Source organism: Somniosus microcephalus, chromosome 24 (assembly GCF_052327205.1).
Source record: "Somniosus microcephalus isolate GS21.2 chromosome 24, FLI_Smic_1.0, whole genome shotgun sequence".
Classification (NCBI taxonomy): Eukaryota; Metazoa; Chordata; class Chondrichthyes; order Squaliformes; family Somniosidae; genus Somniosus; species Somniosus microcephalus.
Genome location: NC_141010.1, coordinates 10,616,583 through 10,637,934, shown reverse-complemented (window position 1 = coordinate 10,637,934; position 21,352 = coordinate 10,616,583). Strand labels below are relative to the sequence as shown.

General features: G+C 46.0%; 1 protein-coding gene across 1 annotated transcript in view; it reads left to right on the top strand.

Annotated features, from left to right (window-relative positions):
* Positions 1–9,024, top strand: part of LOC147101038 (phosphatidylinositol 5-phosphate 4-kinase type-2 beta-like) — a 148,273-nt gene extending 139,249 nt beyond the window's left edge. Inside the window, exons 11-12 of the mRNA XM_085966207.1 lie at positions 1,105–1,229; positions 7,112–9,024. Of these exons, the coding sequence (XP_085822333.1) occupies positions 1,105–1,229; positions 7,112–7,192 (206 nt within the window). The 3' untranslated portion in view covers positions 7,193–9,024. The remainder of the gene's footprint in view (positions 1–1,104; positions 1,230–7,111) is intronic.
* The last annotated feature ends 12,328 nt before the right edge of the window (positions 9,025–21,352 follow it).

The window sequence follows — 21,352 nt, the reverse complement described above, 5'->3', positions numbered from 1 at the left end:
TCTCGGGTGCAAGTAAAAGATCCCAGGGCTACTATTTTGAAGAAGAGCAGGGGAGTTATCCCCGGTGTCCTGGCCAATATTTATCCCTCAATCATCATCACTAAAAAAACATTATCTAGCCATTATCACATTACTGTTTGTGGGAGCTTGCTGTGCGCAAATTGGCTGCTGCGTTTCCTACAATACAACAGTGACTCCACTTCAAAAGTAGTTAATTGGCTGTGAAGTGCTTTGGGATGCCCTGAGATCGTGAAAAGCGCTATATAAATGCAAGTCTTTTTTTTTAGTTGTTGAATCTAACCTAGAGAAAACAGTATTACAGTCTGAATGTGGACCAACCCTTTATTTCGTACAGTGGAACCCGTTACCCACTCTCCTGTCACCTGCACTCTTAATTGTCCACAAGATATTTCATCGGAGTTGGGCCCTAGTTTTGCATAAACCAGCAAAATACAACTGAGCATTTTAATAATTTTTTCCCCCACACTCTGGATTCTTGGCTGCAGCAGAACAAGTAGTTGTATTTTGATGTCCAGCACCTGGTAGAATTTACCATCCATGTAGCTCTAATATTCAGGTCAGGCAACTAGCTGGAGTTGGGCTGCCTGCAATTTAATTTGCCATGACAAAGAGCTCTATAATGAGGGTGAGGTTGTTACAACTGTGGTTCTTGAAGTGAGGTACAGTATAAGTGTTTTTTTTTAAACTTTAAATCTCACAAACCGGCGGGGGGGTGGGGGGGGGTGGGCGGGGGGTTGTTGACTTGGCTCACATTGCCATCGATTCCATGGTTCACCGATGCAGTGCCTAATTAGGTAGCCACGATTGCCATGGAGATGACCGGAAACTCTACTGGGATTGACCGTCGCCACGGAAATTGTGGTTAGCCAATTAGACGGTGTGCTTCAAACACAATGCAGCATACTAGCTGCTCTGTTCCGTCTCCCAGTGCCACCCACCATGAGAACTGCGTGAATGTTGGGGAAAGTCTGCAGACATAAGTGAGCAAAGCTACGGGGCACGAAACTGCTAGAAGAAACATGTGTGTTTGTTTGAGTGCTGGTATCGTAACTGCCTTGTAATGGTCTTATTCTCTAATGTCAGTAATACTGGCTAATTTTCCAGATGCTCCAAGGAAGGAAGTTTTCTTCATGGCCATAATTGACATTTTAACTCACTATGATGCAAAGAAGAAGGCTGCCCACGCTGCCAAAACAGTCAAACATGGGGTAAGTGCATCACCTCGGACAATTAAAACTGAAAGCTTTGGGGAAGAGGGTGCATTTAGAGGGGGTAGGAGCAATGTTCCCTGTCAGCTGCAGTTTGTTCTGCGCAGCCTGTTGCTCTTAATGCGCGGTCCCTTTAAATGCCTGTGCGGTATTTCCAGTGCAAAAGCTGGTGAGCAGCCTGCGCGGGACCTTTGAGATTACTGCGCAGCCGCACACCTTAACGGGAACATTGGGTAGGAGCACTTTAAAAACCGGGTTGTATTTTCTTCCGTTCACAGATGTTAACAATGTGAGTGTAAAATTAAGAAACCCTCTTGTCTGCGAGTGTCAGCTGTGGCTCAGTGGGCAGCATTCTCGCCTCTGAGTCAGCAGGTTGTGGGTTCAAGTCCCACTCCAGAGACTTGAGCTCATTATCGAGGCTGACACGTTAGTGCAATACTTGAAGGAGTGCTGCACTGTTGGAGGTGCCGTCTTTCGGCTGAGGCGTTAATCCAAGGCCCAGTGCTTGCTGTGTTGATGTAGAAAGAAAAAAACTTGCATTTATATAGACTTTCTCTCGCTGCCTCGATCGCTCTTTCTCTCGCACTCTTTCTCTCGCACTCTCTCTCGCACTCTCTCTCACTGTCTCGATCACTCTTGCTCTCACTGTCTCGATCGCTCCTCTCTCACTGTCTCGATCGCTCTTTCTCTCACTGTCTCGATCGCTCTTTCTCTCGCTCCTCTCTCTCACTGTCTCGATCGCTCTTTCTCTCGCTCCTCTCTCTTTCTGTCTCGATCGCTCTTTCTCTCACTCCTCTCTCACTGTCTCGATCACTCTCTCACTGTCTCGATCGCTCGTTCTCTCGCTCCTCTCTCTTGCTGTCTCGATCACTCTTTCTCTCGCACTCTTTCTCTCACTTGTCTCGATCACTCTTTCTCTCACTCCTCTCTTGCTGTTTCGATCGCTCTTTCTCTCGCACTTTCTCTCACTGTCTCGATCGCTCTTTCTCTCGCTCCTCTCTCTTGCTGTCTCGATCACTCTCTCTCGCTGTCTCGATCACTCTTGCTCTCACTGTCTCGATCACTCTTTCTCTCACTGTCTCGATCACTCTTGCTCTCACTGTCTCAATCGCTCTTTCTCTCGTTCCTCTCTCTCGTCTCGATCACTCTTTCTCTCGCCCCTCTCTCTGGCTTGATCGCTCTTTCTCTCGTTCCTCTCTCTCGTTGTCTCGTTCACTCTTTCTCTCACTGTCTCGATCGCGCTTTCTCTCGCTCCTCTCTCTCGCTGTCTCGATCACTCTCTCACTGTCTCGATCGCTCTTTCTCTTGTTCCTCTCTCTTGCTGTCTCGATCACTCTTTCTCTCACTGTCTTGATCGCTCTTTCTCTCGTTCCTCTCTCTCGCTGTCTCGATCACTCTTTCTCTCACTGTCTCGATCACACTTTCTCTCGCTCCTCTCTCTCTCTGTCTCGATCACTCTTTCCCTCACTGTCTCGATCACTCTTGCTCTCACTGTCTCAATCGCTCTTTCTCTCGTTCCCCTCTCGTTGTCTCGATCACTCTTTCTCTCGCTCCTCTCTCTCTCTGTCTCGATCGCTCTTTCTCTCGTTCCTCTCTCTCGTTGTCTCGTTCACTCTCTCACTGTCTCGATCGCTCTTTCTCTCGTTCCTCTCTCTCGCTGTCTCGATCACTCTTTCTCTCTGTCTCGATCACTCTTTCTCTCGTTCCTCTCTCTTGCTGTCTCGATCACTCTTTCTCTCGCTGTCTCGATCACTCTTTCTCTCACTGTCTCGATCGCTCTTTCTCTCGTTCCTCTCTCTCGCTGTCTCGATCACTCTTTCTCTCGTTCCTCTCTCTCGCTGTCTCGATCACTCTTTCTCTCGCTGTCTCGATCACTCTTTCTCGATCGCTCTTTCTCTCGTTCCTCTCTCTCGCTGTCTCGATCACTCTTTCTCTCACACTCTTTGTTTTGCTGCCTCTCATTGCACAAGCTCTCTGTCACTCCCTCTCATTTTCTCTCATTATAGGTCATATGGAAAGTGAGCTTTGCTTAGGTTCCCAGTGGACCCTGATCCACAGGATAAATGTGCCTGGTAGTAATTTTGCAGTGGCAGTCAGGGAGAAACCATTGGCCTGTGATTGTAGGGGAGTGAGCGAACTTGTTATGTTGATCCAGTGCTGCCTCTTAGCCTGGCGTTCAGGCACTCGGACGCAAGTAGTGTATGTAAAGTTCTGCAGTGACGTTCACCTCTACAGGATCTGGGTGTGTTTGATTCTGACATTGGGCCCAAACTGGGAGAATGTGTCCTTTCTCATTGCTTGCCTTCACACAGACCAGCCAACAACAAAAAAACTGGAAATCTGAAATAAAACAGAAAATGCTGGAAGTGCTCAGCAGATTCATCGGCCTCTGGAAAAAAGAAAACACCAATTAACGGTTCAGTGTGGACCCTTCATCAGAACCCTACCTCCGAAACATCAGCCCGTCTTTTCTCTGTCAGATGCTGAGAGATCTGCTGCGTGTTTCCAGCATTTTTTTAAAATTGTCTCAAATACTCAGTACAGTTGATGTTCTATGGTCAGTGAAAAAATCAGGAGCTACCTGCCTTAAACAGTGCGTTTGAGGTGGCGGGAGTATCAAATGCTGGGGGGACGTTTCCCCTGGCTGGGGAGTCTAGAACTAGGGGGTCACAGTCTCAGAATAAGGGGTCGGTCATTTAGGACAGAGATGAGGAGGAATTTCTTCACTCAGAGGGTGGTGAATCTTTGGAATTCTCTACCCCAGAGGGCTGTGGAGGCTCAGTCATTGAGTATATTCAAGACAGAGATCGATAGATTTTTGGGTACGAAGGGAATCAAAGGATATGGGGATCGGGCGGGAAAGTGGCGTTGATGTCGAAGATCAGCCATGATCTTATTGAATGGCGGAGCAGGCTCGAGGGGCGAATGTCCTGCTCCTATTTCTTATGTTCTTAAGTTCTTAAAAATTGTTTCCTCTCAGTTAACAACTGGTTTTCTACATGTCTTTATTTAATTTCAACAAGTGCAATTAGCATCCCTTCAGATAAGGGAACCTGCCACTCCTGGCCTATACGTGACTCCAGTCCCACATTTTGAGTTGTCATTATGAAAGAAGGCCCACTAGGTATGGACAATAATTGAATAAATGTGGCCCTACTAGCATCATCCATCTCCTGAAAACAAATTTTTAAAAAAATGTTTGCCCCTTGACTATGAAGGAAAATAATTCGTCAGTGTTCCCATTCCTCATCACTGTGTGCGTGAGCGAGGACAGGTCAGACTTGGCTACATAGAATTTCATGGAATTTATAGCACAGAAACAGGCCATTTGGCCCAACTGGCCTATGCTGGAATAACAACAGAAAGTGCTGGAAACACTCAGCAGGTCAGGCAGCATCGAGGAGAGGAGAAACAGAGTCAAGGTTTTAGGTCGAACCCGTCGTCAGAGCTGGAAAAGGTTAGGAAGGAGAGATTTTTAAGCAGGGGCAGGGAGGAAAGAACAAAGGGAAGGTCTGTGATAGGATGGAAGGCAGGAGAGATTGACTGACAAAAGGGATGATGGTGCGAGGCAAAAGGAGATGGTAATGGGACAAGTTAAGAAACAAAAGATGGCTCTAGATGATGTGTGGGTGATGATGGCAGCAACATTAACAGCTACCATGTGAGGAAACAAAAGAAAGAAATACAGGGGCCAATTTATAGTCTGAAATTGTTGAACTCGATGTTGAGTCCAGAAGGCTGTAAAGTGCCTAATTGAAAGATGAGGTGCTGTTCCTCGAGCTTACATTGAGCTTCATTGGAACAGTGCAAGAGGCCGAGGGCGGAGAAATCAGAGTGGGAGTGGAGGGGAGAATTAAAGTGACAGGCGACCAGAAGCTCGGGGTCGCGCTTGCGGACTGAACGGAGGTGTTCCGCAAAGCGGTCACCCAATCTGCGTTTATGCTCCACAGGATCCTCCTCCCACCGTACATCTCACCCTATCAGCATATCCTTCTATTCCTTTCTCCCTCATGTAGTTATCTAGCTTCCCCTTAAATGCGTCCACGCTATTCTCCTCAACTACTCCTCGTGGCAGCAAGTTCCACATTCCAACCACTGTCTGGGTGAAGAAGCTTCTCCTGAAATCTTTATTGGGTTTATTGATGACAGTGGAGTCAGTTGATCACAGTGGGTTCTGAAATCCGCTGTGTTCAAACAACCTGCCTATACTCGCTGCCCTTTTCTTTCTTCATTCACAGGATGTGGGCGTCGCTAGTAAGGCCAGCATTTATTGCCCATCCCTAGTTGTGCTTGAGAAGGTGGTGGTGAGACTTCTTCTTGAACAGTTGCAGTCCGTTAGTTGAAGGTGCTCCCACAGTGCCGTTAGGTAGGGACGGTGAAGGAACGGAGATATATGTCCAAGTGGGGATGGTGCGTGACTTGTAGGGGATCCTGGAGGTGATGGCGCTCCAATGAACCTGCTGCCCTTGTCATTCTCGGTGGCAGGTTTGGGAGGTGCTGTCGAAGACTTGCTGCATCTTGTAGATGGTACACACTGCAGCCACAGTGCGCCGGTGGTGGAGGGAGTGAATGTTTAAGGTGGTCCAGGCTTATCCATCAAGAATAGCCAAAATGTGGACCATGTCTGGGGAAACTGAGAGTCAGCACTATCAGGAGAGGAGGGGAGACAACAAGAAATGATATGATTTATTTTACTATATGTAGTGCTGTTACTGCCTATTAGAACTGCCCTGTCTTTGGTTGTTCCAGCATGAGTTTGTAATTCATTAGTGGCAGTCTTTAATTGATAGTTTTGTTCTAGCATATTTTTAGATCCATTTAATATTATTAGCACGCATTTAAGATTAGGATGGGAAGTTGCAGACACATTACTTTGTGATTTGATTAGATAAAAGGATCTACAAAAGGAGCAGAAATACACAATTGCAAATTTTATCGGCCAACGTTAGGTCAGATAACCATTTATATTTAATTTAGGGCATTACAGTATAAACAATGTTGTGAGGGAGTCTGATCTAATTATACACGCCGAAGATTATCTAGATAGATAAAATGAACTGAATCTAATGGCACAACCGAGTCAGCCACTAGGTTTGTGCTTTTATCCTGTTTTTGAGTGAGTAACTTACAGAAAGTTTTGCTGCCTTATCCTAACCTTGAGAAGTTAGTGGGGAAATGTGGATGTGTGTGGGTGGTTGCGTGCGTGTGTGTGGATATGTGTGTGCGTGGATGTGTGTGTGTGTATGCGTGCGTCCGTGCGTGTGGATGCGTCCGTGCGTATGCGTGTGTGTGGATGCGTGTGTGCGGATGCGTGTCAGGTGCGAATCAGATCAGGCTGAGCTGTGATTCCCCACACAGTTGATTAGCCAGCTTGAGGCCCACTGTCCTAGGCTCGCACATGAAGAATAGCTGCTTAGATGAGATACCGAAGGCTGCTGGTCCCGGGGGAACTGCACCCCCCAGCACGAGTCAGTGCCTTTCGAGGAGAAAATTGGAGGGTGTGGGGGCTGGTGGGGGGGAGAAATGTTCCTGTGGGGGCAGGGCCAATAAATGATCAAATCTGATTAATTTGTTTGTTTCCACAATGTTCCCTTTAAGCTGGGCGGCCGTGCAGCGCTCTGGAGCTCCTGCGCAGCCAGCTTACCAGCTCTTAAATGCGAAAACCGCGCATGCGCCGATTTTTGAATGTAGTCGCGCAGCCCGTGAAAGGGACCATGCGGCCCCCCAAAAAAAATTAGAGGGAACACTGGTTACGGTTTCTTGGGGGGGGAAAATGGCAACCATTTTACTGTTCCATTTCTTTTCTTTGCTTGGTGACGGGTTCGTGGTTGCTAAGCGCAATTCTCTTTTCGAATAACACGTCGTTTGTTTGTGCATTGCAGGCTGGTGCCGAGATCTCGACAGTTAATCCCGAACAGTACTCAAAGCGCTTCTTAGAATTTCTGTCTAACATCATAACATAGTGCCCACGCAGACACACACACGACACGCAGGACGAGAGACTACCGATGAGTAGCGAATGCAGCAACGTGGGAACTAAAAACTGAGGACGCTGTAGTGGTGCGTGCAGTATTGAAACGTGCAGAGACTAATCTCAAAATTGCATCCTTTGGAAACAAAACGGAACAAAAACACAACAGGAAAAAAAAATGAGACGCACTTAGCGGCAGACCTGCTTTGCCTCAAATTTTTGCATTACTCTTGAAGTTTTCCCTGCCATGCATTCTGAGTGTGTCTTTACTGGCATTAGCTTCAGTGGCTCTCCGTTAGTCACGATGAGACGTACTGCATGATCTTAAAACCGGAAGGTGGGCACTCGCACGCAGTGAAGGACGGCGGGCACTTTGACCATGGCAAGAATCACTTTTTTTTTTAAACGGTTCAGATATTGTCCAAACGGAGCAGAGGCACGGTACTTGTTTGCGTGTATCTTTGTGACGCTGCACTCATCCCAACCCTGGTTCTGCCATTGCCGGGCCTTTGCCATGCTGTTTCTCAAAATGTCTTTAAGTTGCCATATTGTCTAATCGCAAAACAAAAAGACTTTTAGCAACTTTATAAATAAACCAACGCAACTATATATAAGCTATTGTTTGTTGGGTTGGGTTGGCGGGGTGGTGTGGGAGGGAGGAAGAGGGAGATGTTTACTCAAAAGCAACATAAGATTTACAATAGGATGCCACATATCCAGATTTTCCGAGCCTGCATCTGGCTATGCAGCCTGTGGAGTAGCCCAGTCCATCCGATGTGGTTTGGGTAAATCGATTTGATTTGCGGCATTCCTAATGTATTCTAAAAGTTTACCTTTTCTTTTTGTTACTTGGCGGGAGGGCTCACGTTTACCTTGATGTGGGCTCCTTGGCTTTTCAAGAGAGTAGAGTCTGTAATTGTGCTTTTAAGCTAATGTTTTTTTGGGGGACGATGTGTCATTCTGTCTGCTAGGTCAATAGACATGAGTAAAAAGGTGATTTTTTTTTTAAAAAGAGCTAACTCCTTCGTAAGGGACTTAAAAAAAAACTCGAATTCTTTTGACAAAGTATTGCTGTTTGCTGTTGAACCTGATGTTACAAAGAGGGGGGGGGGGGGGGAGGCGGTGACAATAATGTTGCTTGGTAGAGTTTTTGTAAAACTACCTGTGGTCGATTTTGGAATCCTTAAGAAGTCTGAAATATTGCAAAAAATACTGTGGCAATATTGTGCTGTTTTAGTAAAAAAAAAAAGAACGTCCTGGATATATGAAAACAAAATACAAGCTCAAATTTGAACCATTTACATGTCGCTTGCAGAAAGCATAGAAGGAATTGATTGGCACTTTAATCCTTTAAATGACAGAATTTCATGTATGCTGTTAATTATGTGTAGCATAACAGATATTACGGGAGGGATGCTGAAGGTGAGCTTGGTCTGCACATGGTGGTGACTAAGTGATCACTGATAGATATGTATATGTCTAAAGCCAATGAAGAGACTACACCTTAATGTTTGAACCCTCGCTAACCTATTATTTTCTACGGATTGTTTTTAATACGTAAACCTTCTTTACTAAAAGGACGGTGGCCATTTTACTAAGTGATCAGGCGAGATTGTAATTGAGAAACAGTAGACGTAGGATGTTGGAGGTGTAAAGATTACAGGAGATAAATAGAAATGCACCTTCTGACGCCCTATCTGTATTGCTGGGAAAAATGTACAATTCATTGCACTGTGTATGTTACAATAGAGATTCTAGTGCAGTTGTAGCTAGCTCACAATTGTAAAGGATGAAAAAATGGAACATTAAAATTACCTGTCTGAATTCAGTTGCATCACGATAAGTGCACACCTGACCCAAGCTTTGAATTTCAGTGTACCAAATGATTTCTTCTTTTGCTTCTATTATATCGAGTTCCTGATGCAGGCGTAACTCCTCAGCGTATAATCTTGACCCCATGCATAAAATGGTTTAGTTGCATAGCAGCCCGATTATTCCTCAGCCCAGCCCGTTGCTGGCTGTCGGTCACACTTTTAATTTCTCCTCCGAAGTTGTATTTGACGCGATTTGGAGGGAGGCTGTTTTCACGGTCTCTTCTGGTGTGGGTGCTCGTACAGCACCTCACTGCTGATGGGGGGGACCACTGCTGTTAACTTCTGAAAATTGGCGATAAGAGCAGAATTTTTTTTTTAAAAACACACCCATAATGCCGTTAACTGTGTATTTTATTAAACCTTAAAAAAAAAAAATGATCTCGCTCCTGTCAGTGCAGATGCTCGCTGGAAAACATTCCCACAAATACTAGCTGTTCTCCCAAACAGGTCACTCGTCACGTGCAAGCCCAGACAGTGATTGTAGGCAGGCAGTTTGGCCATGGATGGTATCAGCACAATGTCCATCCGTGGGTACTTTCTGGGAATGGCTACTTGTCAGCAGTTTGAGGCCAGTTTTAGTATCTTCACTGCTGCTAATGTTGAGGTCAACTAACCCAGCACAGGGTAGGGATTGGACCTTCCTGCCTTGTATGGCCCCACGCCACATTGGGCAAAATATCTAAACACGAACAATCCAAGTTTTTACCTTACTTTTACAGGGCCAGAGTCCTGACCGTGGCAAGTCAGGACCTCCAGCGTATTAATTCCCCACGTTCCGCGTTAGTTTTCTGTAATAGATCTGACCCAGTCTCGCCCCTACTGGATGTCTCATTTTGTACTTGTCCCTGGGTAGTAGTCCTTATTTCAGATGTTACCTGCATACCATCAGCAAGGAAATCAAAGATCTTGTGATTGGGACCTGAAAGTGATGGCGGGGGGTGGGGGCGGGTGGTTAACATAGAAACATAGAAGATAGGAGCAGGAGTAGGCCATTCGGCCCCTCGAGCCTGCTCCGCCATTCAATGCGATCATGGTTAGAGACTGGCCAATTTCTGCTGGTGGTAAGTCTCAACGAATGCCATCAAATGATCCCCGACCCAGGTAGAGTTTCCCTTTGGGTTCAGATGCAACGCATGCAATCAAGCTTATACATCGGTCCATTGGAAATTATCGGCAATGTGCAAGATTTTCGGCTCGACCAGTTATGCATTTATCAGAGTCCAGACTGTATTAATTTGTAATGGTGTGTTTGGGAGTCATGGTGACGCAGTATTTTAAACTCGCTGCAGTAATACCAAAGCTTACAAATAAAAAAACTTTTTTTTTTGTAAAAACTCGCTGGTCCAATTGGATGATGGTTAATTCTCCCGACATCAGTCATCACTCAGCCAAGTGCTACTGGATCAGATCCAATTAGTGTGAGATTCTGTGGTGTGTTCAGTTTTTCGGTAGGTCCCATTACCCTATAACATTCCCCTGGATTTCCCCCCCCCCTCCGATATTTCCCTCTTTCCAGCCTCCAGTTTCGGAGGTTGTGGACTTTTATGATGGAGGAAGTGGATCTCGGCCTCCTTTCAGATGAGACATTAAACCAAGGCCACGTCTGCTCTCTCAGCTGGACGTAATAACATTCCACGGAACTATTTCAAAGAAGAGCAGGGGAGTTGTCCCGGGCGTCCTGGTGAATATTTATCCCTCAACATCACCTGAATAAACAGATTATCTGGTCATTATCACATTACTTATTGTGGGATCTTGCTGTGTGCAAATTGGCTGTCGCGTTTCCTACATTACAACAGTGACCACACTTAAATAGTACTTCATTGGCTGTAAAGTGCTTTAAGATGTCCTGAGGTCGTGAAAGGCGCTATATAAATGCAAGTCTTTTGATGGTCATGCTACAGATTGAGACAGCAGTGGGGGTGGGGGGAGTGCTTAAGGGGTATCCCCAGGGGAGAAAGAGGAAACCAAAGTGTCGTTTCTTTAGCACCTCGACACCCCGTTGTTGAGACAGATCACCAAACAGCCCAGAAGTCTCCTTACATGTAGGCAATGGTTGCAGTGTCTCACTAGAAGTCGGCCTGACATCCAGCCAATTCCTTAGTGTTCCAGAAACGTAAAATGTAATGCCTTCTGGAATTCCTGTGAGGAACTGCTGGTTCCGTTTTTGGACTGAGGGATCGGTAGGTGACGGTGGCACCGCTGGTAGGTACATTGTCTGGTGTAGCGCTAAGCCGTCCAGACTGGGGGGCGGGACGGCTGACCTCCGCACCGCCACACTTGGAAAGGGGAAATAAAAACTGGCTAGAGTTCCTACAGGGAAGTACATGTGTGTGAAATTCAGATTAGGACGGGATCAGCATGGAGGTGATGAGCGGGATTTCCCTTCATCGTCGGGGCAGTCACCAGCCACTCCTTCCCTACCTGCTACATGCAACCGGTGGCAGAGGACGGAACCGTGATCTCCGGTGGATTTCCCCCTTGTCCACCACATTTACCATCACTTACTGGGGCCAGCAAGCGGCGGGTGGCAATAAACCCCAGGAAGTGGTGGTAACAGCCCCGGGGTCCCCCAGTGGAGGGAAAGGGCCTTTCGGAGCCCACTCTCCAGTTTGAGCCCGTCACATACCTGCTGAAGGTCTTGATCTCCGCTGAATCTTTCAGTCGAAGTCTTGATGCCTTCTTTGAGGCACTTGTGCCCCTTTAAGGTGTCGGCTGTGGCTCAATGGGCAGCATCTTCGCCTCTGAGTCAGAAGGCTGTGGGTTCAATTCCTACTCCAGGGACTTGAGCACATAATCTAGGCCAACACTCCAGTGCTGCACTGTCGGAGGTGCCGTCTTGCAGATAAGACGTTAAACAGAGGCCCTGTCTGCCCTTTCAGATGGATGTAAAAGATTCCATGGCACAATTTTGAGCAAGGGTGTCCTGGCCAGTATTTATCCCTCAACCAACATCGCTAAAACAGATTATCTGGTCATTATCATATTGCTGTTTGTGGGAGCTTGCTGTGCACAAATTGGCTGCCTAGTTTCCTATATTACAACAGTGACTACACTTCAAAGCCATAAAGCGCATTGGGACGTCCTGAGGTCGTGAAAGCCGCTATATAAAAGCAAGTCTATCTTTCTTTTAAGGTCCCTCACCACCTCTTCTGGTGCTGCAGCAGTGTCACCAGGAGCCCACCGCCTTTCGGAAATAACCCACCACCCGAGGAAATGGGTTGGGGTCAGAAACGTAGCATAGAGGCTTAAATTGCACCCCAAAGAGGAGAACCCTGACCTTACTGTTAAGGCACAATGATGACTACTGGGGCAGGATACCAGAACACACCCAACATCTATGGAATCATACCCAGTATGAGTCCGTGCCTTCAGTCGCAGAGAGGGGAGAAAAAGGATATGCGGGGACGTAAACCTGGCTTAAAGTAGCATAGCCGTGTCCACAAAGCAGTTTCCACACACAGTTGGTGGTGCTGTTAGAACAACAACTTGCATTTATATAGTGCTTTTAACGCAGTAAGATGTCCCAAAGTGCTTCACAGGAGCGTCATCAGACAAACATTGACACCGAGCCAAAGCAGGAGACATTAGGAGAGGTAACCAAACACTTGGTCAAAGAGGTAGGTTTTAAGCAGCGCTTTTGAAGGAGAGCGAGAGAGAGAGGTGGGGAGGTTTGGGGAAGGAATTCCAGAGCTTGGGGCCGAGACGGCTGAAGGCATAGGCTGCCATCAGCCAAGCACACAATGAAGACAGGCTCTTGCACTAGACGGCAAGTGCTTGAACTATTTTACTACTGGAGGGGTCCTGAGTGATTTGCTAGCTCATTTCACGAAAATGTGAAATGTTTTATCAAAATTCATTTATGGGATGTGGGCGTCGCTGGCAAGGCCAGCAGTTATTGCCCATCCCTAGTTGCCCTTGAGAAGGTGGTGGTGAGCCGCCTTCTTGAACCGCTGCAGTCCGTGTGGTGAAGGTGCTCCCACAGTGCTGTTAGGGAGGGAGTTCCTGGATTTTGACCCAGCGACGATGAAGGAACGGCCGCTATATTTCCAAGTCAGGATGGTGTGTGACTTGGAGGTGGTGGTGGTGTTACCATGCTCTTGCTGCCCTTGTCCTTCTAGGTGGTGGACGTCGCGGGTTTGGAAGGCGCTGCCGAAGAAATCCATGATCATTTCAAATCCTCCACACAACTTCTGCACAATTGTAGTGATAACCTGAGAAACCTGAGAAACTGGTAACCACAACTAAATCCAATAGTGGCAATACAAGAGCCTAGTGTGTATTACTGAACTGTTCCTTTTTGGTCCTTGTTTCATGTCTTGACCAAGGGGCACCTCCTGCTACTGAGCTGCGTGGGTGAGCTTCTCTTGGGAATGTGCTGGTCCTTTAAAGCTGAAGTATCTTATTTTCATAGGCCTGTCTATACCAATGTTTGGAAGGCTACAATGGCACTTGCAGTAAGATTAAGAACAGATGTTGTCCATTGTTTCTCCCTTGTGTACTGTAGAGAGAGAACAGAATTACTTAGAGTTTACAGCACAGAAACAGGCCATTCAGTCCAACAAGTCTGTGCCGGTGTTTATGCTCCACACGAGCCTCCTTCATTTAACCCTATGGACATCTCCTTCTATTCCTTTCTCCCTCATGTGTTTACCTAGCTTCCCCTCAACTATTCGCCTCAACTACTCCCTGTGGTAGCGAGTTCCACATTCTAACCACTCACTGAGTAAAGAAGTTTCTCCTGAATTCCTTATTGGATTTATTAGTGACTATCTTATATTTATGAGAATTGAACCCATACATTCTGTACTAGAAGCTACATATAGTTCAACCAGGCTCCTCCTTCACCAACTCGATAAATTGAGCCAAAGATTACTTTGTGACCTCTGTCAATTGGGGATCTATTGCTAGCCATCAGGAGAGGTCAGCGTTCCTCTTCGCTGCAACCCCCACGCCTTGACGATAGGTTGCTGTGTCTTGACGGCCAGACCTAAATCATACAGCCGAGGTGAGTGACCAGCCAGCTTTTGGACTTGACTCTGACCTTCTGCCTGCTTACCCAGTTGATCGACCCACCTGAAACCTTGGCTGCTTCCATTGTATCTCTTCCTTGTGCATCTCTTCCTACAGTGATGGTCATGTAGCTGAGGATTTTCTGGAAACCTCCTTTTTGCAAGCCCTTCCTGTGGTAAATGAAAGCTCCTGTTCCTTTCATTCTTTACCCATCCTATTAATCCAGCATGTTTTCAATTTGCATTTATACAGCGCCTTTAATGTAGTGAAATGTCCCAAGGTGCTTCCCAGGAGCAATTATCAAACAAAATTTGACACCGAGCCACATAAGGCGATATTAGGACAGTTGACCAAAGCTTGGTCAAAGCGGTAGATTTTAAGGAACGTCTTAAAGGAGGAGAGAGAGGTGAAGAGGTTTAGGGAGGGAATTCCAGAGCTTAAGGCCCAGGCAGTTGAAGGCACGGCCGCCAATGGTAGAGCGATGAAAATTGGGGATGCTCAAGAGGCCAGAATTGGAGGAGTGCAGAGATCGCAGAGGGTTGTGGGGCTGGAGGAGATTGCAGAGATAGGGAGGGGGTGAGGGGCCATGGAGGGATTTGAAAACAAGGAGGCTTTGCCGGAGCAGGAGCCAGTGTAGGTCAGCGAGCACAGGGCTGATGGGTGAACGGGACTTGGTGCGAGTTAGGATCATTTCTAATCAAAATGATTAAGTTCAAAAGTTCTTGGTGTTTTTTTTGAAGTTCCATCGCTGCTCATAATCCCCTTCCTCCAGGGTTCCTCCTCCTGATTACTATGCACTGACTCCTAATGGAAAGTGTATCTGTGTGGACATCGGACGAAGGCAGGAATAGGCTTGGCTGTGATGCTCTCCATGATCAAACAGACCACTGAAACTCATTGTCTAGGTTCACAGGTGAATAATAGCCAGTCGGGCAAGGTACTGGAAGGGTGATATATAGTCCTGGAACTGTACAAACCAAATGTGAGTCCGCATTCTCAGGAGAGGTAGGAGGTCATTACTTTTATACAAAGCAAAGCTCTGCCTACAACATTACAAGTAATTTTACTTTTCTTGAGTGAGAGGGAAGCTCCTCGCTTTCAAACAAAAATGTGGGTGATTGTGAATAATTACTCGTTTAAATAAATGGATTGACAAACCCCACAACTTTCTAACATTCTACCTGTACTTGAAAGTGATTAGATTCAGGGAGGCCCTTCTGCATTCTTGTACCAAGGACAACTATTAGAAAGGGTTTCTATCGTCTGTGGAAAACCCTCATCAGAGGTGGGTGCATGACCTGGAGAGATCCAATCTGGGAGAGATGCTGGGTTATATCGGCAAATGAGTTGGGGTCCGTCTGCCACAGGTCAGGTTGATGCTGGACAGTGCTCTAGCTGGCACAACATAAGGATCGCAGGCCAAGAGGGCACTGAGTCAGGGTTGTGAAGGGCAGGTTTAAGATAGATGCCAGGTGATCCACAGCTGGAACATGTTTCCAGGGAGGGTGGCTGAGGCCAGGATATTGAACTCGTTTAAGAAACATCTGATTGCAGTGCTGGGAAGACAGGTATTTGGGAAGGACGAGTGTCTTAATATGACAAAGTGCCGCCTTTAACTGAACCAATCTTGTGGTCAGTACTGCAGTCACGTATAGCGTAAGGGTGGCAGGTTTCCTTCCCTAAAGGACATTCATGAACTAGTTGGGTTTTTACAACAATCCGATAGCTTCAGGGTCACTTTTACTGATACCAGCTTTTTATTTCCAGATTTTTTAAAAACTGAATTCAAATTCTCCCATGGTGGGATTATTAATCCAGGCCTCTAGATTTCCAGTCCTGTAACATAACCTCTGCACCACCATACTTCCTTACATAAGAATTAGGAGCAGTATTGGCCCCTCGAGCCTGCTCCGCCATTCAATAAGATCATGGCTGATCTTCGACCTCAACTCCACTTTCCCGCCCAATCCCCATATCCCTTGATTCCCCTAGAGTCCAAAAATCTATCGATCTCAGTCTTGAATATACTCACCGACTGAGCATCCACAGCCCTCTGGGGCAAAGAATGCAAAAGATTCACCGCCCTTTGAGTGAAGAAATTTCTCCTCATCTCTGTCCGAAATGGCCGACTCCTTATCCTGAGACTGTGCCCCCCTAGTTCTAGACTCTTCAGCCAGGGGAAACAGTCTCTCAGCATTTACCCTGTCAAGCCTTCTTAAGAATTTTATACATTTTAATGAGATCACCTCTCATTAAAAAGAGAAAATAGGCTCATTCTACTCATTGACATTTTTCAAAAAGGGCTATTTTTAATTCAATCGCCCTACTGTTGGAGCACACAGCCTCTCTGCTGCCTCCCTCATGCAGTAATAGAGCCTGTGTGCCCCATACTGCTTCATGGCTCCCATTAATGTGCTACATGCGAGGAGTGTTTGTGCAGCACAAAGGACAGATGTGCTCTCTGAGCGCCTCCCATGAAAATGTCCTGGAGGAGTTCTTCCCTCCTTCTCAGTAGGTAAAGTCACTGTCCAGTCTGGAACAGAGCTATAAAGAACAGGAAAATTCGCAATTCAGTCCTTGGTCTGTATCTAGTTAGCTGATTTAAGTCAGGGTGTTGTCTCAATTCATTAACGGTGATCATTTTGCAGAACTTTTTAACCACATTAACCCTCCAGCTGACAACTGGCAGTTTTCCAACTGATGTAAACTGAACAGCCACGGAGTTCGTAGAAGAAACACTCTACATCTTGATATCTTGATTGAATCTGGCCGCAGAGGAGGCGATTTGTGCGTAGCTTGTTTTCATAGGAGGTTATGACTTTCGTGCAGCCTGTTAAGTGGGCTCAGCACCGGGTTGGCTACGAGTTCACCTCCTAGAATGTGAACACAATGTGAGCAGCTGCAAGTGTAATCTTTGGGAAGCTGACCTCAGTCCAACCTAGTTTGGCCCTTGCATCATGCTTACAAGTTATGTAAGCGCAGAACTGGGTTGGATGTTTGGCAGTTCTTCCTTTGCCAGAGAATCGCGGATCTGTAAAACAGGTTGCGGACGCTTGTGGTGAACACTGATTCGCTTTATTCCTTCAAGTGAAAGCTGGACCGGTTTCTGGCTGGTGCAGAGACCACGTTGTACATGTTGTATTACCCTGTAATATATCTGGATCAATGTGATCTCCTGGACTAGTTTCCATCACCTAAAGAGGGTCGGAGTGGAATTTTACAGATTTTCTTTCCTTAATTGGCTCTGGGTTTTAGTCTGTTTTTTCCGCTTCTGGTTTAGTTGAGATATTTGGGCCAGTGTTTGAGCACATGATCTCCCACATGCTCCTTTCAAACATCTGCCTGTCAGAGGGAGCAGTAGCATGTTATGTTACTGGACTAGTAATCCAGAGGCCTGGACTAGTAATCCAGAGGCCTGGACTAATGACCCGGCGACATGAGTTCAAATCCCACCACGGCAGCTGGGAATTTAAATTCAGTTAATTAAATAAAACTAGAATAAAAAGCTAGCATCAGTAATGGTGGCCATGTAACTACCGGGTTGTCATAAAAACCCATCTGGTTCACTAATGTCCTTTAGGGAAGGAAATCTGCCGTCCTCAGCCAGTCTGGCCTATATGTGACTGCAGACCCACAGCAATGTGTTTGACTCTTAACTGCCCTCTGAAATGGCCCAACAAGCCACTCAGTTCCACCAAACCGCTACGACAAACTCACTGTGGGAGCACCTTCACCACACGGACTGCAGCGGTTCAAGAAGGCAGCTCACCACCACCTACTCAAGGGAAATTAGGGATGGGCAATAAATGCTGGCCTTGCCTGTGACGCCCACATCCCGTGAATGAATAAAAAGAGCGAAGTGATTGGGGCATGAAAGTCATTGACAATCTTACTTTGTCAAATTCGTTCATGCATTAGCCAATTGCCTGTGGAGTTACGTACTATGAGTCAAGACCAAGTGTTGTCTTCACATGAAGTGGGATTAAAGGACGGGGATTTATTGGACCAGTGCGCCAATGCGGTCCCTGTTTTAAAGTCACGTGATATTTTTTCATCTTCTCACTGCCTTTTCTGTTCCTTATAAACTGTTCGTCCGTAACATCTTCGGTTCAACCCTCTCTCCTCAAATGCTGCCTGGCCTGCTGAGTGTTTTCAGCATTTTCTGCTGTCTCAGAACCGCTGGTTACTGCTGCCTAGTCTACGATGGCCAAGGAACGGGAGCTTAGCTATTACCTGGAAACTCTAGATGCAAACTTCCCAGCCATTGGCCCAACATTCTGATGCAGCCCAACAATGATTTACAAGGGCAGTAGCAAAACAAATTTAAGAAATGTTGGAGAGTCTAGAACTAGGGGGCACAGTCTCAGGATAAGGGGTCAGCCATTTAGAATCATAGAATGGTTACAGCACAGGAGGCCATTCGCCCCATCGAGCCTATGCTGGCTCTCTGCAAGAGCACTTCAGCTAGTCCCACTCCCCTGTAGCCCTGTAAATTTTATTTCCTTCAGATGCTTATCCAGTTCCCTTTATAGAACTTAGGACTGAGAGGAGAAAATTTCTTCACTGAGACTTGTGTATTTTTGGAATTCTCTACCCCACTGCTGAATCGTTGATAATATTCAAGGTTGAAACTGATAGATTTTTGGACACTTAAGGGAATCGAGGGATATGGGGATAGGGCGAGAAAGTGGAGTTGGGGTCGAAGATCAGCCATGATCTCATTGAATGGCGGAGCAGGCTCGAGGCATCGTATGGCCTACTCCTGCTCCTATTTCTTATGCAAATTCCCAACGGACCCCAGACTGTGACCCAAAACTAGTCTCCAATTTAACACAAATTGGAAATCTAATGCAATTAGCAAACACACCTTACAACCTACAGGTTATCAGCATGGGGTATCTGTGAAATAAATTCTGTACACCAGAAAAGGCCTGTACAGCTCCCACTTGGAAAAACAAGAAACACTTTGGGATGTACTGTAATGAAAATACACAGTATGATTATTTTCTTAGTCACAGAGAATAATTCACCAATTATGTCAACTAGATTATTTATCCACACTATTTTTAGATGTGTAGTCTATACAAATTTATGAATGACTTGCTTTTGTATGCAGAGTCTGGGAAAGGGAGCTGGTGTGTGTGGACATTGGATCAAATGAACCATGTTGGCAATGGCCAAGTTATAAAGTTGTGACTGAGGGTACAATAATGTACTTAACTTCACTTTTGTGTTACTCTAATAGTATTAACAGAACTGTAACATAAATGAACAATTATATATATGTGCTTAATATTTGGCATTGCTGTTTCCTAAATGGTAGTACTAGCACTTTTTTAACAATGAAACCATAACATACCTTTTACCAATTTTCTGCACAGTAACTTCATATATTCTGTATTGATGTTGCCCTGTATTTGTATTTTACATGTTTTTGATGTCTTCTACTTGAACTAACGTACTTGTTAGCAATATGTTCACTGCCAACTCTCAGTGCATTGCACTATCTTGTATCATGGAGAGTGGATATTGCTGCAGGTGGCCCCATGTGCGAAAAGGATTATACACTCCAGCCCAGAACTTTGTCTTATCGAAATAAAATCAAGCTCTACAACTATCTGAATATTCATTTGTTTACGCGAGAGTGAAAATGCCAACACAGTCACACACCTGTTTGTGGCGAGGTTTCTTCCAAGTTCAAAGATACAAATGGAGCCTTTTACGTGAATGTCAGCGATTGGCCACTGGTACTATGTCAATGGCGTAAAACCTTAAGCTGAGATTCCCCCGTGCTGCTGGTCTGATCTGAAGCCCGGTCGTTACAACAGTGACTACACTTCAAAAAGTATGTCTTTGGCTGTAAAGCGCTTTGGGACGTCCGGAGGTCGTGAACAGTGCTATATAAATGTGAAGTCTTTTTCTTTAAAAAAAAGTTACACTGCCTGGCTGTCAGAAGAGAGCTCCCCATAAAAAATTATTCAATGGTCCTAGTCAGAGTGTACTTTTTCCCAAAATGTTAAAGGGTCTGCAGTAACAGACTGCCAATACACTGCAGTGATAGGGCAGGTAGTATCAAACCCTAGTGGTGAAGGGACATCTCACCTCTATTCATATATTTAGTCTCCTTACCTAAGGAAGAGTGTACCTGCCTTAGATTTCAACAAAGGTTCACTAGATTGATTCCGAGGATGATATGGTTGTCCTATGGAGGAAAGATTGAGTAGACTGGGCCTATATGCTCTCTACTGAGAGGCTGCTTCCTCTGGATAGAGAGCCGAGAACAATGGGTCATAGTCCCACGATAAGGGGTCGGCCATTTAGGATTGCGATGAAGAGAAATTTCTTCACTCAGAGGGTGGTGAATCTTTAGAATTCTCTACACGAGGGCTGTGGATGCTCAGCCTCCGAGTATATTCAAGACCGAGATGGATATATTTTTGGACTCATGGGGAATCAAGGGCTATGGGGATCCGGCAGGAAAGTGGAGTTGAGGTCGATGATCAGCCATGATCTTATTGAATGGTGGAGCAGGCTTGAGGGGCCGTATGACCTGCTCCTGCTCCTATTGCACTCCAGAACCCTGTGTTTTGCTGCCACTCTACACTGACTCTGAAAGTGTCTGTAGCATGGAGCTAGTCTCCGCCATGGCTCAGTGAGTAGCGCTCTCACCTGAGTCAGGAGATCGTGGGTTCAAGTCAGAAGGTCAGAAGAATCTAGGCTAACACTCCTTGAATGTACTGATGGAGTGCTGCACTGTCTTTCAGATGAGACGTTAAACCGAGGCCCCGTCTGCTCTCTCAGATGGACGTAAAAGATCATATGGCACTATTTTGAAGAAGAGCAGGGGAGTTTTCCCCCAATCAACATCGCTAAAACAAATGATCTGGTCATTATCACAATGTGGTTTGTGGGATCTTGCTGTGCACAAAGTGGCTGCCATGTTTCCTACATTACAACAGTGACTACACTTCATAAAGTACTTCATTGGCTGTAAAGCACTTTGGGACGTCCTGAGGTCGTGAAAGGCGCTGTAGAAATGCAAGTCTTTCTTTTCTAGATTGATGCAGCCGTGTTGGGATATTATGGATCCATATTTGAATCGTTCGACTCTGCCTGGCTGGCAGCAGACTGGTGTGGGTCTGCTTTGAATTTTTCCTCTCTTCCCCCCCCCCCCCCAAACAAAATCATATTTGCTATTTAAATTATATGTCAGACCACACTCACAGTAGGCAAGAGGAATATCAAAGTATTCTGTGCTTAAGATG